Source organism: Leptonychotes weddellii, chromosome 5 (genome assembly GCF_054177405.1).
Source record: "Leptonychotes weddellii isolate Sample4059 chromosome 5, ASM5417740v2, whole genome shotgun sequence".
In the NCBI taxonomy this organism is placed as follows: Eukaryota; Metazoa; Chordata; class Mammalia; order Carnivora; family Phocidae; genus Leptonychotes; species Leptonychotes weddellii.
Window position 1 is genome coordinate 77,759,621 of NC_138373.1, and position 23,257 is coordinate 77,782,877.

At 37.5% G+C, this 23,257-nt stretch overlaps 1 protein-coding gene across 4 annotated transcripts in view; it reads left to right on the top strand.

Moving 5' to 3' along the window:
- Positions 1-23,257, top strand: part of ATF7IP (activating transcription factor 7 interacting protein) — a 126,630-nt gene that overhangs the window by 96,002 nt on the left and 7,371 nt on the right. For all 4 annotated transcript variants that reach the window (XM_081821267.1, XM_081821265.1, XM_081821266.1 and 1 more), the window contains exons 10-14: positions 15,236-15,300; positions 16,753-16,831; positions 17,806-17,961; positions 20,055-20,237; positions 22,310-22,422. In XM_081821267.1, coding sequence (XP_081677393.1) covers positions 15,236-15,300; positions 16,753-16,831; positions 17,806-17,961; positions 20,055-20,237; positions 22,310-22,422 — 596 coding nt within the window. The remainder of the gene's footprint in view (positions 1-15,235; positions 15,301-16,752; positions 16,832-17,805; positions 17,962-20,054; positions 20,238-22,309; positions 22,423-23,257) is intronic.

Below are 23,257 nucleotides of genomic sequence, written 5' to 3' on the forward strand. Positions count from 1 at the left end.
GTTGTGCGACTGCTTTTCTGGGACAAAACAGCAAACAGCAAAAGCATGGCAAGACTGTCCCCCAGAGGATCAGTGTTGCTCCCTAAAACTTGGAGTTTTATCTCAGCACGTGCCTGAGATAAAACACAGGAGTACTGTGCCCCCTGGCAGGCATACAGCTTGGACACAAACAGGGTGAAGGCAGGAATCTGACAGAAACTGGGGACACAAGAAGGGTGATTGTTTGCTCTTCTATGAGGGCTTCCTCACAGAAGAGTGGCAGGGGTGAACTCACTCCCCTGCGCTGGTTCTAGGTACAAGAGAGGGGGCTGATGCCATTCCTCCCCCACTTCAGCACTGACCTACTAGAGTGAGCAAAATACCACCACCCAGTGGAGGCCAGAGCTGCTTACACCAAACCCTGCCCCCATGCACCCTGCAGGTGCATCTTCACTAGGACAAGTCTGCCTGAAGAATCAGCACAGCACGCCACTCCCGCAGAAGACCAGCACGAACCCCACACAGCACTAAGTCTACTGAAGAGAGTGCTTTAAAGCTTCAGCTCTAGGAGAAATAGAGTCTAGCTGCCTTTTTTTTTTTTTTTTAACCTCCTCTTAATATAGCCATTCCTCTCAAGATCAGTAATATAACAGGCTTTCCCAACAATCACAAAAATCAGTGACATGAAAAGAAGTGGGAAAAAAGATACTGGATTACAAATGTAGACTTACGGAACTCATCGACTCCTTAAAGCTTAGTAGCATTTGTATCATAGGAGTCCCAGAAGAAGAAGAGAGAGAAAAGGGGGCAGAAGACTTAGCCAAGCAAATTATAGCTGAAAACTTCTCTAATCTGGGATAGGAAACCGACATCAAAATCCAAGAAGCACAGAGAACTCCCATTAAATCCAAGAAAAGCTGACCATCGCCAAGGAATATTATAGTCAAATTCACAAATACAGGAAAGAATCCTGAAAGCAGCAAGGTAAAAAAAAGTCCTTAACCTACAAGGGAAGACAGATCAGATTCGCAACAGATCTGTCCACAGAAACTTGGCAGGCCAGAAGGGAGTGACATGATATATTCAGCATGCTGAATGGGAAAAATATGCAGCCAGGACTACTTTATCCAGCAAGGCTGTCATTCAGAATAGAAGGAGCAATAATGGGTTTCCCAGACAGACAAAAACTAAATGAATTCGTGACCACTAAACCAGCACTGTAAGAAATATTAAAGGGGACTCTGAGTGGGGGAAAAAAGACCAAAAGCAACAAGGACTAGAAAGGCACAGAAACACCCACTTTACAGGTAACACAGTGGCATTAAATTATATCTATCAGTAGTTACTCTGAATGTAAACGGACTAAATGCTCCAATCAAAAGACATACGGTATCAGAATGGATAAAAAAAGACACATCTATATGCTGAAAGACATATCTATATGCTGCCTACAAGAGACTCATTTTAGACCTAAAAGCACCTCCAGATTAAAAGTGAGGGGATGGAGAACCATCTCTCATGCTAATGGATGTCAAAAGAAAGCTGGAGTAGCTGTACTTACATCATACAAACTAAATTTTAAACCAAAGACTGTAACAAGTGATGAAGAAGGGCACTGTATCATAATTAAGGGGTCTATCCACCAAGAAGATCGAACAAAGGTAAATATTTATACCCCCAACTTGGGAACACCCAAATATATAAATCAACTAATAGCAAACATGAAGAAACTCATTGATAATAATACAGTAATAGTAGGGGACTTTAACATCCCATTTACAGCAATGGATAGATCATTTAAGCAGAAAATCAACAAGGAAACAATGGCTTTGAATGACACACTGAACCAGATGGACTTAACAGATATATTCAGAACATTTCATCCTAAGGCAGCATACACATGCATTTTTCTTTTCTTAAGATTTTATTTATTTTTGTGAGAGTGTGCGCGCATGAGCAGGGGAAGGAGCAAAGGGAAAGAGCAGAGGGAGAAGCAGACCTCCTGCTGAGCAGGGACCCCCTGACTCGGGACTTGCGCTTAACAGACTGAGCAACCCAGGTGCCCAGAATACACATTCTTTTTGAGTACACATGGGACTTTCTCCATCATAGGAATAAAGACACTGGCTTAGGGCAGCAAACTTTGGTGCTGTCTTTTGCTGCACTTACCATAAACTCTGAACTGCTGCCTGGTTGTGCGACTGCTTTTCTGGGACAAAACAGCAAACAGCAAAAGCATGGCGAGACTGTCCCCCAGAGGATCAGTGTTGCTCCCTAAAACTTGGAGTTTTATCTCAGCCACATGCCTGAGATAAAACACAGGAGAATAAATCATGTACTGGGTCATAAATCATCCCTCAACAAGTACAAAAAGATTGAAATCATACCATGAATATTTTCAGATCACAACACTATGAAACTTGAACTCAACCATAAGAAAAATTTTGGAAAGGCCACAAATACATGGAGGTTAAAGAGCATTCTAAGGAATGAATGGGTTAACCAGGAAATTAAAGAAGAATTTAAAAAAATACATGGATGCAAATGCAAATGAAAATACAGCAGTCCAAAACCTTTGGAATGCAGCAAAGGCAGTCCTAAGAGGGAAGTATATTGCAGTACAGGCCTACCTCAAGAAGCAAGGAAAGGCTCAAATACACAAACTGACTTTACGTCTAAAGGAGCTAGAAAAAGAACAGCAAATAAAGCTTAAAGCCAGCAGAAGAAGGGAAATAATAAAGATTAAAGTAGAAATAAATCATATAGAAATAAAAAACCAGTAGAACAGAGCAATGGAACTAAGAACTGAACTATTAATTGTTTAAAAGAATTAATAAAAGTGATAAACCCCAGCCTTATCACAAAGAAAAGAGAAAGGACCTGAATAAAATCACAAGTGAGAGAGGAGGGATCACAGCCAACACCACAGAAATACACTTAGAATATTAATGAAAAATTATATGCCAACAATCTGGGCAATCTGGAAGAAATGGACAAATTCCTAGAAACATACAAACTACCAAAACTGAAACAGGAAGAAATAGAAAATTTGAACAGACTCATAACCAGCAACGAAATTGAATCAGTAATCAAAAATCCTCCAACAAACAAAATTCCAGGGCCAGGTGGCTTCCCAGGGGAGTTCTACCAGACATTTAAAGAAGAATTAATACCTATTCTTTTCAAACTGTTCCAAAAAATACCAAATGGAAGGAAAACTACTAAACTCATTCTACAAGGCCAGTATTACCTTGATTCCAAAACCAAAGACCTCACTAAAAAGGAGAATTACAGGCCAGTATCCTGGATGAACATGGATGCAAAAATTCTCAACAAGATAACTAACAAATCCAGTCCAATGGTACATTAAAAGAATTATTCATTATGATAAAGTGACATTCCTGGGTTTCAGGGTTGGTTCAGTATTTGCAAATCAATCAGCGTGATGCACCATGTTAATAAAAGAACTGAAAAGAACCATATGATCCCCTCTATAGATGGAGAAAAAGTATTTGGCAAAATGGAGCATCCATTCTTGATAAAAACCCTTAACAAAGTAGGTATAGACGGAACATACGTCAACATTATAAAGGCCATATACGAAAGACCCACAGCTATTATCATCCTCAATGGGGAAAAACTGAGAGCTTTTCCTCTATGGTCAGGAACACAACATGGATGTCTGCCCTAACCATTACTATCTATCTATCTATCTATCTGTCTATCTATCTATCTACCTATCTATCTATCTATCGATTGATTTATTGATTTTATTTATTTATTTGACAGAGAGACAGTGAGAGCAGGAACACAAGGAGGGGAGTGGGAGAGGGAGAAGCAAGCTTCCTGCTGAGCAGGGAGCCCGATGCGGGGCTCAATCCCAAGTCCCTGGGATCATGACCTGAGCTGAAGGCAGACACTTCACCAACTGAGCCACTTAGGTGCCCCTAAACATTACTGTGTAGCATAGTACTGGGAGTCAGCCTCAGCAATCAGACAACAAAAAGAAAAGGTATCCAAATCAGCAAGGAAGAAGTCAAACTTTTACTATTTGCAGATGACATGATACACTATGTAGAAAACCCGAAAGACTCCACCAAAAAATTGCTAGAACTAATACGTGAGTTCAGCAAAGTTGCAGGATATAAAATCAATGTACAGAAATCTGTTGCATTTCTTATACATTGATAATGAAGCAGCAGAAAATAAATCAAGGAATCGATCCCATTTACAATTGCACCAAAAACCGTAATATACCTAGGAAGAAACCTAACCAGAGGTAAAAGATTCGTACTCTGAAAACTGTAGAACACTTATGAAAGAAATTGAAGAGGACAGAAAGAAATGGAAAAACATTCCATGCTCATGGACAGGAAGAACAAATATTGTGAAAATGTCTATACTACCCAAGGCAATCTACACATTTAATGCAATCCCTATCAAAATACCACCAGCATTTTCACAGAGTTAGAACAAACAATCCTAAAGTTTGTGTGGAACCATAAAAGACGCTGAATAGCCAAAGCAGTCCTGGAAAAGAAAACCAAAGTGGCAGGCATCACAATTCCAGATGTCAAGCTGTACTATAAAGCTGTAATCATCAAGACAGTATGGTACTGGCACAAAAACAGACACACAGATCAGTGAAACAATATAGAATCCAGAAATGGACCCACAACTATATGGTCAACTAATCTTCGACAAAGCAAGAAAGAAAATATCCAATGGAAAAAAGTCTCTTCAACAGATGGTGTTGAGAAAATTGGACAACCACATGCAGAATAATGAAACTGGACCACTTTCTTACAACATGCACAAAAATAAATTCAAAATGGATGAAAGACCTCAATGTGAGATAGGAAACCATCAGAATCCTAGAGAAGAACACAGGCAGAAACCTTTTTACATGGGCTGTAGCAACTTCTTACTAGACACGTTGATGGTGGTGAGGCAAACAAAAGCAGAGATGAACTATTGGGATTTCATCAAGATAAAAAGCTTCTGGACAGTGGAGGAAACAGTCAAAACTAAAAGGCAGCCAATGAATGGTAGAACATACTGACATACATCATTGACAAATGACATATCAGATAAAGTGTTATTACCCAAAATCTATAAATAACTTACCAAACTTAATACCCAAAAAACAAATAATCCAATTAAGAAACAGGGCAGAAGACATAAATAGATATTTTTTCCAAAGAAGACATACAGATGACTAACAGGCACATGAAAAAATGCTCAGCATTACCCATCATTAGGGAAATACAAATCAAAACCACAGTGAGATAACCACCTCACACCAGTTGAAATGGCTAAAATTAACAACTCAGGAAACAACAGATGTTGGTGAAGATACAAAGAAAGGGGAATCCTTTTGCACTGTTGTTGGGAATGCAAACTGGTGCAGCCACTCTGGAAAACAGTATGGAGTTTTCTCAAAAGGGTAAAAATAGAACCACCCTGCAATCCAGCAATTGCACTGCTAGATATTTACCCAAATGATAAAAAAATACATAGATTCAAAGGGGTACATGCACCCCGATGTTTATAGCAGCATTGTCAACAATAGCCAAATTATGGAAAAAGCCCAAATGTCCATCAAGTGATAAATGGATAAAGAAGAGGTGGTATGTATACACAATGGAGTATTACTCAGCCAACCAAAAAAATCTTGCCATTTGCAATGATGTGGAGGGTGCTAGAGTGTATTATGCTAAGCAAAACAAGTCTCAGTCAGAGAAAGACAAATACCATATGATTTCACTCATATGTAGAATTTAGGAAACAAAAGATGAACATATGGGAAAGGGGGATAAAAGAGAGAGGGAAACAAACCGTAAGAGACTCTTAAAGTTAGAGAAAAACTAAGATTGATGGAGGGTTAAACGGGTGATGGGTATTAAGGAAGGTCAGTTGTTAATGATGAGCACTGGGTGTTATCTGTAAGTGATGAATCACTAAATTTTATTCTTCAAACCAATATTTCACTATATGTTAAACTAGAATTTAAATAAAAATTTGGAAAATTTCATTCATTCATGAAATACTGAATACCTGTAATTGGTTTAAAATCTTGCAGACACATATAAATGTACATATGGTCCCTGTTCTCACCAAGCTTGCAATCAAATAGGGAACCTTGCCATTAAATAAGTAATTAATTGTAAATGTGATTAATGTTAAGATTGGAGGTTTCTGTGAGGATGTTGGAGATCTGGAAAAGGTATGTGATAATAAATGGAAAGATGGTGGGCAATGGGATGAAAGGATTTTTGCAGGGGAATTTTGCAGCCATGAACACTGGCTACAGTGAAGAATAGGGTTTGGGGGAGATAAAAGGTAGAGTTAGGGAGACCAGTTAGGAAGCTCTGGTAGTGATCTAGATGAGAAATGATGTTGTGAAAATGATTTAAAAGTTTTGAAATTCATTTAATACACTGAAAATCCAGCACCTACTAAGGGACACTCCTGTGAAAAACCCTTTCATGACTCCAGTAAAAATGCAGTGTTGGCTAAAAGTGACAGTATGTTTTAACAATCATGAGAATTAGAGATGTTTCCTAAGCGATACAAAGATTTTGTGGTGTAATTTCTGATTTCTCACCCTCACCAGTTTTATTGGTTGATAGATTGATTTATACTTATCTGAAGTAGATATTATAAGTGAAATGGTAAACTGTTATATTAAAAATCAAGGGGCGCCTGGGTGGCTCAGTCATTAAGTGTCTGTCTTTGAATCAGGTCATGATCAAAGGATTGTGGGATCGAGCCCCTCATCGGCCTCCCTGCTCCGCGGGAAGCCTGCTTCTCCTGATCCCCCTGCTTATGCTCCCTCTCTCAGTGTGTCTCTGTCAAATAAATAAATAAAATCTTAAAAAAAAATATCAAGAAAAAAGTCTACAATAAAGGAGCAGGGAATGTTAATTAAAACCTGGATTAAGGAATAAAAGTTATGTGAATAAAACTATTCTAAAGCCAAGGGAATATATTCTAATATTATATATAAGAAACTTTGGTGGTAAATCACTGATAAAGTTTTATAATGACATCAATGTATTTTACTACTCTACCATGTAGGAACAGTAACCTGGAATTTTTTTTAAAAATTTTTTAAATTAACATATAATGTATTATTTGTTTCAGAGGTACAGGTCAGTGATTCATCAGTCTTAGACAATTCACAGCGTTTACCATAGTACATACCGTCCCCAGTGTCCATCACCCAGCCACCCCATCCCTCCCACCCCCTCCACTCCAGCAACCCTCAATTTGTTTCCTCAGATTAAGAGTCTCTTATGGTTTGTCTCCCTTTCTGGTTTCGTCTTTCATTTTAAACTCCCTTCCCCGATGATCCTCTTGTTTCTCAAATTCCACACATCAGTGAGATCATATTATAATTATCTTTCTCTGACTTACTTCACTTAGCATAATACCCTCTAGTTCCATCCACATCCTTGCAAATGGCAAGATTTCATTTTTTGATGGCTACATAATATTACACACACCACACACACCACATCATCTTTACCCATTTGTCTGTTGATGGACATCTAGGCTCTTTTCATAGTTTGGCTATTGTGGACATTGCTGCTATAAACATTGGGGTGCAGGTGCCCTTTGGATCACTACATTTGTATCTTTGGGGTAAATACCCAGTATTGCAACTGCTGGGTCGTATAGGGTAGTTCTATTTTCCACTTTTTGAGGAACCTCCATACTGTTTTCCAGAGTGGCTGCACCAGCTTGCATTCCCACCAACAGTGTAGGTAGGTTCCCCTTTTTCCACATCCTTGCCAACATCTGTCATTTCCTGACTTGATAATTTTAGCCATTCTGACTGGTGTGAGGTGGTATCTCACCTTTCTCCACATCCTCGCCAACATCTGTCGTTTCCTGACTTGGGAATTTTAGCCATTCTGACTGGTGTGAGATGGTATCTCATTGAGTTTTTGATTTGGATTTCCCTGATGCCGAGTGATGCTGAGCACTTCTTCATGTGTCTGTTGGCCATTTGTATGTCATCTTTGCAGAAATGTCTGTTCATGTCTTCTGCCTATTTCTTGACTGGATTATTTGTTTTTTGGGTGTTGAATTTGATAAGTTCTTTATAGATTTTGAATACTAGCCCTTTATTTGATATGTCATTTGCAGATGTCTTCTTCCATTCTGTCAGTTGTCTTTTGGTTTTGTTGATTGTTTCCTTTGCTGTGCAAAGACTTTTTATCTTGATGAAGTCCCAATAGTTCATTTTTGCCCTTGCTTCCCTTGCCTTTGGCGATGTTTCTGGGAAGAAGTTGCTGTCTCTGAGGTCGAAGAGGTTGCTGCCTGTGTTCTTAAGGATTTTGTTGGATTCCTGTCTCACATAGGTCTTTCATCCATTTTGAGTCTTACTTTTGTGTGTGGTGTAAGGAAATGGTCCAGTTTCATTCTTCTGCATGTGGCTGTCCAAATTTTCCCAACACTATTTGTTGAAGAGACTGTCTTTTTTCCATTGGACATTCTTTCCTGCTTTGTCGAAGAAGGTTAGTTGACCATAGAGTTGAGGGTCTATTTCTGGGCTCTCTATTCTGTTCCATTGATCTATGTGTTTGTTTTTGTGCCAGTACCATACTGTCTTGAGAATTACAGCTTTGTAATAGAGCTTGATGTCCGGAATTGTGATGTCACCAGCTTTGCTTTTCTTTTTCAACATTCCACTGGCTATTCAGGGTCTTTTCTGGTTCCACACAAATTTTAGGACTATTTGTTCCATTTCTTTGAAAAAAGTTGATGGTATTTTGATAGGGATAACATTGAATGTGTAGACTGCTCCGGGTAGCATAGACATTTTCACAGTATTTGTTCTTCCAATCCATGAGTATGGAACATTTTTCCATTTCTTTATGCCTTCCTCAATTTCTTTCATGAGTAGTGTATAGTTTTCTGAATACAGATCTTTTGCCTCTTTGGTTAGATTTATTCCTAGGTATCTTATGGTTTTGGATGCAATTGTAAATGGGATCATTAATTTCCCTTTCTTCCATTTTGTTGTTGGTGTATAGAAATGCAACTCATTTCTGTGCATTGATTTTATATCCTGCTACTTTACTGAATTCCTGTATGAGTTCTAGCAGTTTTGGGGTGGAGTCTTTTGGGTTTTCCACATAAAGTAGCATGTCATCTGCAAAGAGTGAGAGTTTGACTTCTTTTCCAATTCTGATGCCTTTTATTTCTTTTTGTTGTCTGATTGCTGAGGCTAGGACTTCTAGTAGTATGTTGAATAGCAGTGGTGATAGTGGACATCTCTGCCATGTTCCTGACTTAGGGGAAAGCTCTCAGTTTTTCCCCATTGAGGATGTTTGCTGTGGGTTTTTCATAGATGGGTTTTATGATATTGAGGTATGTACCCTCTATCCCTACACTCTGAAGAGTTTTAATCAAAAAAGGATGCTGTACTTTGTCAAATACTTTTTCTGCATCTATTGAGAGGATCATATAGTTCTTGTTTTTTCTTTTATTAATGTATTGTACTACATTGATTGATTTGCGGATGTTGAACCAACTTTGCAGCCCAGGAATAAATCCCACTTGGTCATGGTGAATAATCCTTTTAATGTACTGTTGGGTCCTGTTGGCTAGTATTTTGGTGAGAATTTTGACATCCATGTTCATCAGGGATATTGGTCTGTAGTTCTCCATTTTGATGGGGTCTTTGGTTTTGAGATCAATGTAATGCTGGTCTCATAAAATGAGTTTGGAAGTTTTCTTTCCATTTCTATTTTCTGGAACAGTTTCAGAGGAATAGGTATTAATTCTTCTTTAAATGTTTGGTAGAATTCCCCTGGGAAGCCATCTGGCCCTGGGCTCTTGTTTTTTGGGAGATTTTTGATTACTGCTTCAATTTCCTTACTGATTATGGGTCTGTTAGGTTTTCTATTTCTTCCTGGTTCAGTTTTGGTAGTTTATACGTCTCTAGGAATGCATCCATTTCTTCCAGATTATCTAATTTGCTGGCACATAATATGTTCTTATAATTGTATTTTTTTGGTGTTGGTTATGATCTCTCCTCTTTCATTCATGATTTTATTTATTTGGGTCTTCTTTTCTTTTTGATAAGTCTGGCCAGGGGTTTACCAATCTTATTCTTTCAAAGAACCAGCTCCTAGTTTTGTTGACCTGTTCTACTGTTCTTTTGGTTTCTATTTCATTGATTTCTGCTCTGATCTTTATTATTTCTCTTCTCCTGCTGGGTTTAGGCTTTATTTGCTGTTCTTTCTCCAGCTTCTTTAGGTGTGGGGTTAGGTTGTGTATTTGAGACCTTTCTTGTTTCTTGAGAAAGGCTTGTATTGCTATATAGTTTCCTCTTAGGACTGCCTTTGCTGCATCCCAAAGATTTTGAACAATTGTGTTTTCATTTTCATTTGTTTCCATGAATTTTTTTAATTCTTCTTTAATTTCCTGGTTGACCCATTCATTCTTTAGTAGGATGCTCTTTAGCCTTCATGTATTTGAGTTCTTTCCAACTTTCCTCTTGTGATTGAGTCCTAGTATCAAAGCATTGTGGTCAGCAAATATGCAGGGAATGATTCCAATTTTTGGTACCAGTTGAGACCTGATTTGTGACCCAGGGTGTGATCTATTCTGGAGAATGTTCCATGTGCACTAGAGAAGAATGTGTATTCTGTTGCTTTGGGATGGAATGTTCTGAATATATCCATGAAGTCCATCTGGTCCAGTGTGTCATTTAATGCCTTAATTTTCTTGTTCATCTTTTGCTTAGATGATCTCTTCATTTCAGTGAGGGGTAGGTATTAAAGTCCCCTACTGTTATTGTATTATTGTCAATGTGTTTCTTTGATTTTGTTATTAATTGGCTTATATAATTGGCTGCTACCATGTTAGGGGCATAAATATTTACAATTGTTAGATCTTCTTGTTGGATAGACCCTTTAAGTATGATGTAGTGTCCTTCCTCATTTCTTATAGTCTTTGGTTTAAAATGTAATTTGTCTGATATAAGGATTGCCACCTCAGCTTTCTTTTGATGTCCATTAGCATGATAAATAGTTTTCCACCCCCTCATTTTAAATCTGGAGGTGTCTTTGGGTCTAAAATGAGTCTTGCAGACAGCATATCAATGGGTCTTGTTTTTTTATCCAGTCTGATAGCCTGTATCTTTTGATTGGGGCATTTAGCCCATTTACACAGGGAACTATTGAAAGATATGAATTTAGTGCCATTGTATTGCCTGTAAGGTGACTGTTACTGTATATTGTCTGTGTTCCTTTCTGGTCTATGTTACTTTTAGGCTCTCTGCTTAGAGGACCCCATTCAGTATTTCTTGTAGGGCTGGTTTGATGTTTGCAGATTCTTTTAGTTTTTGTTTGTCCTGGAAGCTTTTTATCTGCCCTTCTATTTTCAATCAATGACAGCCTCGCTGGATATAGTATTCTTGGCTGCGTTATTTTTCTCGTTTAGTGCTCTGAATATATCATGCCAGTCCTTTCTGGCCTGCCAGGTCTCTGTGGATAGATAGGTCTGCTGCCAATCTAATGTTTCTGTAATTGTAGGTTACAGACCTCTTGTCCTGAGCTGCTTTCAGGATTTTCACAAGTCTCTGAGACTTGTGAGTTTTACTATTAGATGTCGTGGTGTTGACCTATTTTTATTGCTTTGAGGGGGGTTCTCTGTGCCTCTTGGATTTTGATGCCTGTTTCTTTCCCCAAATTAGGGAAGTTCTCTGCTATAATTTGCTCCAATATACCTTCTGCCCCTCTCTTTCTTCTTCTTCTGGGATCCCAGTTATTCTAATGTTGTTTCACTTTATGGTTTCACTTATCTTTCGAATTCTTCCCTCGTGATCCCATAGTTGTTTATCTCTTTTTTTTAGCTTCTTTATTCTCCATCATTAGGTCTTCTGTATCACTAATTCTCTCTTCTGCCTCATTTATCCTAGCAGTTAAGCCTCCATTTTTGATTGCACCTCATTAATAGCCTTTTTGATTTTGACTTGGTTAGATTTTAGTTCTTTTATTTCTCCAGAAAGGGATTCTCTAGTATCTTCTATGCTTTTTTCACGCCCAGCTAGTATTTTTATAATTGTCATTCTGAACTCTAGTTCCGATATCTTACTAATTTCTGTATTGATTAGGTCCCTGGCTGTCGGTGCTGCCTCCTGTCCTTTTTTTTGAGGTGATTTTTTTCCTTCTTGTCATTTTGTCCAGAGGAGAATAGATGAATGAGAGAACAAAATGCTAAAAGGGTAACAACGACCCCAGAAAAATATACACTAAACAAATCAGAAGAGTCCTGAAATGGGGGGGAAAAGAATGGGGGAAAAAAAAAGGAATATGATCAGGCTGGTGAATAGAACAGAGCCACACACTAGATTTTGGGTGTATTTTGGTCTGTTAGAAGAAATTGCCTCCCAAAATTTTAAAGAAAGAAAAACATATATATATAGAAAAATAAGAGTCCATACGATGAAGGGATATGGAATATGACTGTAAAGATGAAAATTTAAAAAGATTTTATGGTGCGCCTGTGTGGCCCAGTCGTTAGGCGTCTGCCTTTGGCTCATGTCATGATCCTAAGGTCCTGGGATCGAGCCCCGCATTGGGCTCCCTGCTCAGCGTGAAGCCTGCTTCTCCCTCTCCCACTCCCCCTGCTTGTGTTCCTTCTCTAGCTTTGTCTCTCTCTGTCAAATAAATAAAATCTTTGTGGAAAAAAAGGTAATTAAAAAAGATTTTAAAAAGGAATTGATAAGTTGGTTGATAAAAGAACAAAAAAATTTAAAAATAGAGAATGTGATCAGGTGGGAGAGTAGGACAACGTCATACACTAGATTACACAGGATACACAGGATATATTTTGGTCTGTTAGAAGAAACTGTATCACAAAATTTTAAAGAAAGGAAAGCATATATATACAAAAAATAAGGTTAAATACAATGAAGTGATAGAATATAATTGTAAAAATGAAAATTGAAGATTTTAAAAAAGGAATTGATAAGATGTTCATTGAAAAAGGAAAGAAGAAAAAGTCAAGTATAAAAAATAGAAAAGGAAAATAATAAAGTTTTAAAAATTATCTTTGAAAGACTAAGGAATCATGGGGATAAAATCCATGAATTCTATGTGCTGTATTACCCTCGTGCTGAGGTTTTGCTGTCCTCATTGATCGGTAAACTTTGTCTTGGCTGGATGGTCTTGCTGATCTTCTTGTGGAGGGGCCTGTTGCAATTAGTATCAAATGTCTTTGCCTGATGCAGAATTGCACTGCCGTTGCCAGGAGCCAGGCTATGTAATCTGCTTGGGTTTGCTCTTGGTAGCTTTTGTTCCCTGAAAGCTTTCCATACAGCTTTGGAGGACAAGAGTGAAAATGGTGGCCTCCCAATCTCTGGTCCTGGAGGAGCCGAGAGCTCAGGGCCCCACTCCTCAGTGAGCCCTCAAGAGAAAAGCAGTCACTTCTTTCTCACACATCTCCAGCCTCACTCCGTGCTCACCAGGCTTGTGACTGAGCATTTCTATCTCTGGCACACGACCCTGTGTGGAGTCTCCAAACCCAGCAGATCCCTGCAGTGCACTCCCACGCCGCTCCTCCCTGGGGAGGAAGGAGAGTCTCCCCGCATCTGCCGCTTGTTGGGTCCCTGCTGGAGGAGCAGTGGCCCGACTGTGCCGCGGATCACGGTTTATGGCAACCCCGAGCTGAGAGCCCGTGCCTCGGCTCCATCTCTGCAGCCAGCTTCCCCACTCCGATACCTGGGAGCTCTGCCACACTCAGGCACCCCCAGACTTTCTGTGACCCCGAGGGTCCTGAGACCACACTGTCCCACGGAGGGTTCCACCACCCTCCTGCTTAGCCACCAGAGCTACGTCCATCCGCAGAGCAGACTTTTAAACGTTCTGATTTTGTGCTCCACCGCTCTATCGCTTGCCCGTAGCTGGCTGACGGAGGCCCCGTCCCCCCGCGGTCTGTCTTCCCAAATACCACCTCAGATATACTTCTCCACACGTCCTATCTTCCAGAAAGTCGTTGCTTTTCTGTTCATAGAATTGCTACTATTCTTTTCTTCGATCTCCTGTTGAGTTTGTAGATGTTCTGAATGGTTTGATAACTATGTAGCTGAATTCCTGGGACCAGACAAAATTTAGGTCTCCTACTCTTCCACCATCATGCTCCTCCCCGGAATTTGTTTTTTATTAACTACTATTTCAGGAGTTTCACCATCTGGAACAGATGTTGATTCATTATAAATGAAGTAATTTTAAGGTATTTTTTAAAAGTAAAGAATGTATTAATATATTCTTCCTACAAGAAAACTAAGATAATTCAGAAAGGTAGAGATTACAAGGGTCTCCTTGTTACTTCTCTAGCCTGGAAAAAACCTCTTTTAGTAGGTAGATGTTTATCCATGTTTATTTTGATGTACAGGCGATTGTGTGTATGTGTGTGTTTTATGTATAATGAAATACATAGTTCTACCTCTGTTTCTTTTTTTTTAGCATGAATGATTTACTCTATATGTGTTCTAAAGATTTGAAATGAAAGAAATGCCATATTTTGACCACAAATGTTATTATCTACAGGAAGGAAGGATAGGATGTTTCAACATTGGAAATTCACCACATTACCAAAGAGAAAAAGTTAATCACCTCAGTAGATGCTAAAGACATTTGACAAAATTTAATACCTTCTCTTTAGAAGTTGAGGCAGAAAAACATACCTGATTTCTTTGCTGTTCTGGAAGTAACTTTCGTCTGTGTGTGTGTATGCATGTTTCTCACAAACTCAATACAAATGAATTGAAAAATGCATTAAAATATCATCTGTGATTAAACTACTGAGATTATGCATATATATTTTCTCAGAATCACTGTGTAGTTTGCTAATGAATTTATTATATTTTTGCCATGTCATTTCATCTTTTTCTCCAAAGGCATATAGTATGAAACAATTATGTTTTAACCATTTACTTATGTTAGGCCATTTAAGTTATGCATGTCCTAAATTAACTTCTCTGAAGATATTTCTTAGGATAGAGTTAATATTCTGGACAATGAGAGTATATGAAATTTTTTTCTCTCTATTGTGAATTTGCCCTTCTGAAAGTTATTGTAGCAATGGTCTATGAGAGAGTTCATTTACATATGTGACATGTTAAGAGAAAAAAAAAATTGGAAATAATTACATTAATTGTTGTATGTAAGATAACCAAACCTTTCACATTGTGTGGGTGTTTTTAAAAATGGCCTCTTTTTTTTTGACTCCTCAGAAAACCAGACAAACAAAACAATAGATGCTTCTGTTAATAAGAAAGCAGCTGATAGCACATCACAGGTAAGATTTCTTCATTGTTTCAAAGTAAAATTCTAATTACGGTGCACACGATAATGGATTTCCATCCAATAATCTTTAATACAATGAAAATTATTCTAATTTAGTAATCATACTTTTCAGACCTAGAATTTCTATTTTTGTTTTCCAGTTTCTACTTTTGAGATTTCTTGTACATTCATTAATATTATATTTTCCTTTATTTCTTTGAATATATACTTAAAAGATGCTTTGAAGTCTTTGCTGAATTCAACATCTAGTTCCACTTGGAGTCATTTTATTTTGACTGTCTTTTGTCCTTAGTTGGGTTCTACTTTACTGGGCTTTTGCATGTTTGTGTAATAATTTTTGATAAATTTAAAATTTAGTAAATTTTGAAAATTGGACCTTATAAATACATTGCAGCAAGTAGATTCTGTTACATTCTTTAAGAATTTAAGAACTTTTAGTTTTGGATTTTAGATTGTTGTGTTAGTTAACAAATCATTTTCTATTAAGTCGTCATCATAGAAAGATTTATAATTGTAAGATTTAGAATTACATCATTATTTTTGGATTGGGCCTGAATTTTTCAATGTCAAGGAATTACTTTCTTCAATTATGTAAAGTCTGAATTTTGCAATTGAAAACCTTAATCACTTGGAGCTGATCTCAGTATAATATATTATAAAGTAATTATGATTAGTATTTATTACACAGCACATGTTAGGCCTGGTGTTAAGCTCTTTGTCTGCATATTTGGTTTGATCCTCATTACAGACCCCATATCCGGAGTTTGGAAATTGAGGATCTTATCTTTTAACATAAATTCACATTGCTAATATGAGCTGGAACTAAAAGATGCCCTCAGTCTTTTTGACTTAAAGATACTGGTTCTTTAGGTCTGTATTGTACTGTTGCTGCTATTATGTAGTTAAAAATTTTTTTTAAATTACATTTCTAATGATTTGGGACAATGGGTTGACTTAGGTCAGGTTGGATGTCAGTTAATAGTGTAGCACACCATATCTTATCATAGCATACCTTTTTTTTTAGGGGGAAAACAGATTATTTTATATAACTTAATTCTAGCTTTGAAGTTGCCTTTGGTGTTTTGGCGAATTAATAGTGATAATTTAATGTAGTATTGGTCAACATTTTAAATTCTGGAAAATGGTGTTTGTGTTGAATCAAGCACCTAATCACTTTAATAGCCCTATGCAATGGACAAATTAAAAAAAAAACTTTTAGAAATTCTTGTGAAAGTCTTTCAGAATTATTTTCTGTATGACAGATGTATAGCTCATGAGTATTTGGGGTCATTTGTCTGACAAACTCTGTTTTTTCAAGGAATGCCATTTAGTGGTCCAGATGAACCAGCCTACTCATTATCCTTGTTGCCCCTTAGTATTATTTCACTTTTCCTTTATGTCTGCCAGAGTTTCCTTTGCAAAATGCAGAAGTTTTGTTTTTCAGAGTGGAAAAGCCACAGGCAGTGATTCAGGTGGTGTCATTGATCTCACAATGGATGATGAAGAGAGTGGAGGTTCACAAGGTACTTATAAGTAATTGTACCAGTACCAAGGAATGTGTTGATAACATTTTTTCCTTTTAATCCACTGTAGTAATCAGTGAAGACAGATCTCTACAACATTATGCTTGATGTATTTTTTTTTTTTAAAGATTTTATTTATTCATTTGAGACACAAAGATAGAGAGAGAGCATGAGCAGTGGGAGAGGCAGAGGGAGAGGGAGAAACAGACTCCCGGCTGAGCCAGAAGCCTGATGTGGGGCTCAATCCCAGGATCCTGGGATCATGACCTGAGCTGAAGGCAGACGCTTAACCATCTGAGCCACCCAGGCGCCCCTATGCTTGATGTATTTGTATCTGTTTTATCTATTTTAGAATAAGAGTTTTTATATTATGCCATATAGTGGTTAACTGTTTTTAAGGGCTTCGTCTGAGATGCAAACATTTATTCATAGGCTGTCATATACCTTTTTTGAGATTAGACACTCTATGTGTATCTTATTTTAACGACTGGATAGTGTAAATCAGCAACCGTCTATATTATCAAACAAAAGAACCTAAACAGCAGTAGAGTAATTGGAGTTCAAGATCACTGATAAAAAAAACTCATCAATTTATAGGTGTTTGCTTAGGGGAATGTCCTTGCTATAGATAATAGATGCATAGATGTGTATGAATATGGGAAATGAAATTATTCTGATTGACAGGATATTGTATTGAGTTCAGTAATAGGATTCTTTCATGAAAAACAGTGTACAACTATATTTCTATAAATGTGCATTAGAGTATGTGGTAAAATCAACAGTGAATTATTTAAGGCCGTGATGTGGTGTTTTAACCTGGTAAATGTGCACATAATTAAAATAGAAATAAACTGTTCTCTTAGTGGTAAATGTGACTGAGTGGCAAGCAAATGTAAAATTCACAAATAAAAGAAAAACCTGTATTTCTCATTTTTGTCTATCAATAATCACCATGTCTCACTTTTCATTAATAGACCCTAAAAAGCTAAACCATACTCCTGTGTCAACCATGGGTCCTTCTCAGCCTGTGTCTCGACCATTGCAACCCATCCAGCCTGCACCACCTCTTCAGCCATCTGGGGTGCCAACAAGTGGACCATCTCAGACAACCATACATTTACTACCTACAGGTAAACTTGCTGAATCATTGAGTTGAAGCTTTTAGTTTTGCTTACAGTGAAATATGACTATGGAAGTAAGTGGAAAGATTAGATAGAAAATTAAGGGTAATTCTCTGTTATTTTGAGGACAGGGCATCTTTTTGAGTGTAGTGTAACTTAGATTTGCTGACCATCTTAAGTAGCACCACTGACTGATACAGAGTGGTTATAAGGAAGAAAAATTACATATATTTTTGTCATCTGCCACTATAAGCAGCAGAAATGAATATAGTTTCTTTTGAGGGGATGGCTATAATGATTCATTCTGATTATGACCACAAAGTAATAATTGACTGATGAAGAAAAAAATTTTAAATGATTCTTAATGTGAACTAGTTTTAACTGGCCTAACACTACCATTTGGAGATATATACTAATGTTTTACACACTGCCTCTCAAGAAGTTATAAATCCTATATTTTCAAGATGTAGCCTAGATCTCCTAAACTATGGGGAAGCCAACCAAGAGAGTTTGTCTTTTTTTTTTTTAAGATTTTATTTATTTATGTATTAGAGAGCATGCAAGTTGGGGGAAGAGTGTAGAGGGAGGGGGATAGAATCTCAAGCAGACTGTGGAGTGTGGAGCCCAACATGGGGCTCAGTCTCACAACCCTGAGATCATGACCTGAGCCGAAATCAAGAGTCAGACGCTCAACTGACTGAGCCACCCAGGAGCCCTAAGGCAGTTTGTCTTTTTTTTTTTTTTTTTAAGCATTTTATTTATTTATTTGACAGAGCAGGAGAGTACAGGCAGGGGAAGCAGCAGAGGGAGAGTGAGAAGCAGGCCCCCTGCTGAGCAGGGAGCCTGTGTGGGGCTTGATCCTAGGACCCTGGGATCATGACATGAACTGAAGGTAGTCGCTTAACTGACTGAGTCACCCAGGTGCCCCTGTTTTGTTTTGTTTTGTTTTTTAATAAAATAGCTCATCACTAGAGATTTATCTGCAAAATTATATATGGACTTTTCTCATTAAGGAAAACATTGAATTCACATGGAATTGTATCTAGTGAAATCAAAGTTTAAGTCACCAATTTATATAATTTAGAAGGAGATATCATTATGCAAACCATGTGCATAATAGATAATAAAATGGGTAATAAAGAGATAAAGAGGTTAAGTATTCCTCCTTGTGTACTTTCTTCCCCTTTCTCATATTGAAAGTTCAGATATGTAAAGACTAAGTTAAGTAAAGACGTTAGTAAATAAGTCATTAGTAAAGAAACCTTTTTATCAGATGTCTCATATCCAGTGTTTACCTCCAAATTTGTTTTATTATGGAACCCATTTTCCATATGAAAGTAGATTTATTATTATCTTTTGTTATATAGTTAATATGTGGTTCTTTGTAAAATGTGATGATAATTCAGAGAGTTATTAACTCCTAAAATAATTATTGTATTGTAATTATTGTAGTTCTGTGCTGCCAGTGAACAGTTAGGACTTTTTTGATAAATATATGTTAACATCACTCAAGGCATGAATGTTCTCTAGAACATAAATTAGGAGGAATGCTGGAGTAGAGAAGGAAAAATTCTGTATTTTAATTGATGTTTTATTGTTTTGAATTAAGAGATGGTTTGGTTCACCTAAAGAAAACGTCTGTTACAATAGCCAGCCAGATAGAAAATTAAGGATAATTTCTTGAACTGTGGGAATACAGTTACTCCTGGATTTATGCCATTAGTAGAAGGCCTTCAGGGCCCCAAATCCCACTCTGCTAAGAATAATTAAACATTGAGGAGTGAAAATGTGCTCTTTTAATAAAGTCATTCCCATAAGATCATACTCTCAAGTCTTTATCTTTACATGCTTATCATCAAGTCAAACTGAAGAGTGGGGAGGTCATTGGACATGGTTGAGGTGCTCTTTCCTTCTGAAGTTTGGATTGTAATAATAGTTACTATTAATTTTGGTTGGCCATAACACTCTTCTCTTTCAAGATTACAAAAGGAGACTGTTGTCTGTATTTCTGTCTTTATTATAGTTAGATTTTGTGCAAAATTAATCACCATTAATAACTGTTTACTTAACTGGCATTTTAATGTTTTTCTGTTTTTCATTAGCTCCAACCACCGTGAATGTAACACATCGTCCAGTAACTCAGGTGACCACAAGACTCCCTGTACCGAGAGCTCCTACAAACCACCAGGTGGTTTATACAACTCTCCCAGCACCACCAGCTCAGGCTCCCCTGCGAGGAACTGTCATGCAGGCTCCTGCTGTTCGGCAGGTCAATCCCCAAAATAGTAAGAGACTCTTTTCTTGTGTATGGCCTCAAAGTTACATGTAGTCCTTAAGCATTTAGTGGGCTTACATTGACATTAGATTTAGCAAAAAAAATTGCTTATAATATTATATTAAAACTATTGATAATTTTTCTTCTTCCCCTAGGAGAGTTAACCAGAAAAATTGGACATGTGTATCATATGATTTGTGCTCCATGTGTTGTCTTCAATTTAATTTTATTTATGGCCTGTATTATCACAATGCTCTATTTGATAGTGGTCTGCACTCTTAAGAGATACCTTACCTAATTAAAGTGGGAATGATTAATTGTGGCATAGCCCAGATAATGGAAATGATGGTTAAGGATAGCCTCCAATGAGAGAGAGTCTTAAGGGTGTGGAAGATGGCTGAGTAATAGAAGACAGGAATATGTTAAAGGAAATCTATTGTTTCTACACACACACACAGAGATATATATACACACGTATATATAATTATATATATATACTGTATTTAGTAGTAAAATATAGCATACAAACAGAAGTTTATATAAAAAGTATATGTAAAGTTTAAAGAAAACTAACAAAATGAACCACCTATGAAATCTCCACCAGTCTAAGAAATAGAGCTTTATCAGTATCCTACAAGCCTACTGTATGCCTTCATTGTATCCCTCTCCCTTTTCATCATAGGTAACCACCACCTTCATTTTCTGCTTTTGTGTATGATTTTGCCACCAAATAAATATCATCAAAAATACTTAGTTTTGCAAAATTTAATAGCAAGGGCAAATCTAGCTGTTTAAAGAAACTGCCATTATTAGGTGATGATTTCGAGGAGAAAATAAACTAAGCAGAGTCTCTGGTTCACAATCTGGCTTCAGTTTTTCTCAAGTTTACAAGAGCGTTTTCTGGGAAATCAGTCAGTGGGGTCATGAATGAGTTCTGGGAAACTGGGCTCACTATAGTCAGGGTACCTGGCAGAACTATAGTATGGGCCAGGAACTGAATAAATGGCAGTAATATGGTCCGGACAGTAGTTGACTTAAAATTGTCTGTTTCTGTTACCCTAACATATGTCAGAATAGTTTTCTGTTCAGTAAATTGAGTATCCTCAGCTGTTCACGGCATGGAGAGAAAGTGAGGAACCTCATTAACACGAACCAAGGATAACTTATAGTTGAGATTTCTGTTCTAGTTGAAAAGATGAGACAGCTGAGATTTTTTTTTTAAGATTTTTATTTATTTATTTGAGAGAGAGACAGCGAGAGAGAGTACACGAGTGCGGAGGAGAGGGAGAAGCAGGCTCCCCAGTGAGCAGGGAGCCTGACGAGGGGCTTGATCCCAGAACACTGGGATCATGACCTGAGCTGAAGGCAGATGCTTAACCGGCTGAGTCACCCAGGGTGCCCCAAGCAGAGATATTTTTGAGGACAGCTTCAATTTGTCTACCTTTAGAGTTACACTGCTCCATTCTGGCCTGTTTGACTTCTACATGTGGTGTACCACTGTGTTCTACTGTTCTAGGGTTTTTGCTTATAGTCCTCCTGGTAGGGATTCCATTTATTTCTCTTATGTGCTGGATCTCCACTGTTTCTTGTATCTCATGTTTTCCTCTTTCTTGATTTTCACTCTCATAATTAGTGGCACATATCCTCCAAAGGCTTTTTGAGAAAGGGTTTATAGAGAGAGATTTTTTTTGGTTGCTTGCATACAGGAAAATTTCTTTCTCCTCAGGCTTATTATTTGGTTGAGTGTAGACTTCAAGGTTAGAAATGTTTTTCCTTCCAAATTTTAAAAACATCACTTTGCTGGCTTCAAGTGTTTAATCTGTGTTCTACCAAATTTAGACTAGAAATCTAGGGTTTTTGTTTGTTTGGGTTTTTTTAGAGAAGGAGAGAGATGGGGGGAAGGGCAGAGGGAGAAAGAGAAACTTAAGCAGGCTCCATGCTCAGCACAGAGCCTGTTGCAGGGCTTGATCTCACAACCCTGAGACCATGACCTGAGCCAAAATCAAGAGTCAGATGCTTAACTGACTGTGCCCCCGAGGTGTCCCTAGAATTCTAGTTTTATGCCTTAATTTTCTTTTGTAGGTGTCACAGTTCGAGTGCCTCAAGCAACTACGTATGTTGTAAACAATGGACTAACCCTGGGATCAGCAGGACCTCAGCTCACAGTGCATCACCGACCACCACAAGTGCATACTGTAAGTGTTGATGTTTGGATTTCTAAACTTTTCAACCGTAGAGCTGTCAAATATTATTGTAGTTAGCATTTATCCTTCAACCTAGTTGTATCAAGAGGTAATGACAGGTCTTCTGTTTTTCCAACAGAAGTTTATTTAAGAAATAGGTCTTAACCATTATGAACAAATGTTCTTAGGGATGGTAGCCATCAAGGATCACTGAGTTTGCTTGTGGTGGTATACAGTGTTCAAGAAGCGTCCATACCTGGGACACGTGAAGTAAAATAGACCATTTTTTAACTCATGGTTACATTAAAAGAGTATTTTTGAGTATTAGTGTTATTCATGTTCTAGCTTTATTCTTTTCCTCAAAACCTTATAGCAGTTCTAACTGGTATATTGCCATCACTTTATTGTTTTTAATAATCTAATGGTATTGGGAATTCATTTGTTAAGAGATGACAGAGAAGATCAAAGATGTTGTCTTAGTTTTAGGCTGCAAAACAATATCACATTATTCTGTGACATGATTATAACAGTATTTGATATGGTATACCATGTAAATGGAAATGCTGGCTTTATGAGAAGGGAGGAGATTGAGATTTCATATCACTTTTCACCAAGCAAAGAGTCCCTTTTTTAAGTATGCATAATTATTACTAGCATTTCTTGAGTGCTTGCTACGTGCCAGCACTGTAAATATACTTGGTCCTCAGGAATCCTTTAGGAGTCTTGCTCTCCTTTTTTATTCTTTATTATCGATATGGCAGCTTATACACAGAGAGTAACCAGCCCAAGGTCATACCTCATAAAAACTCATGCATTCCAGCTTTCTAGTCTATCTTATTTTTCTTAC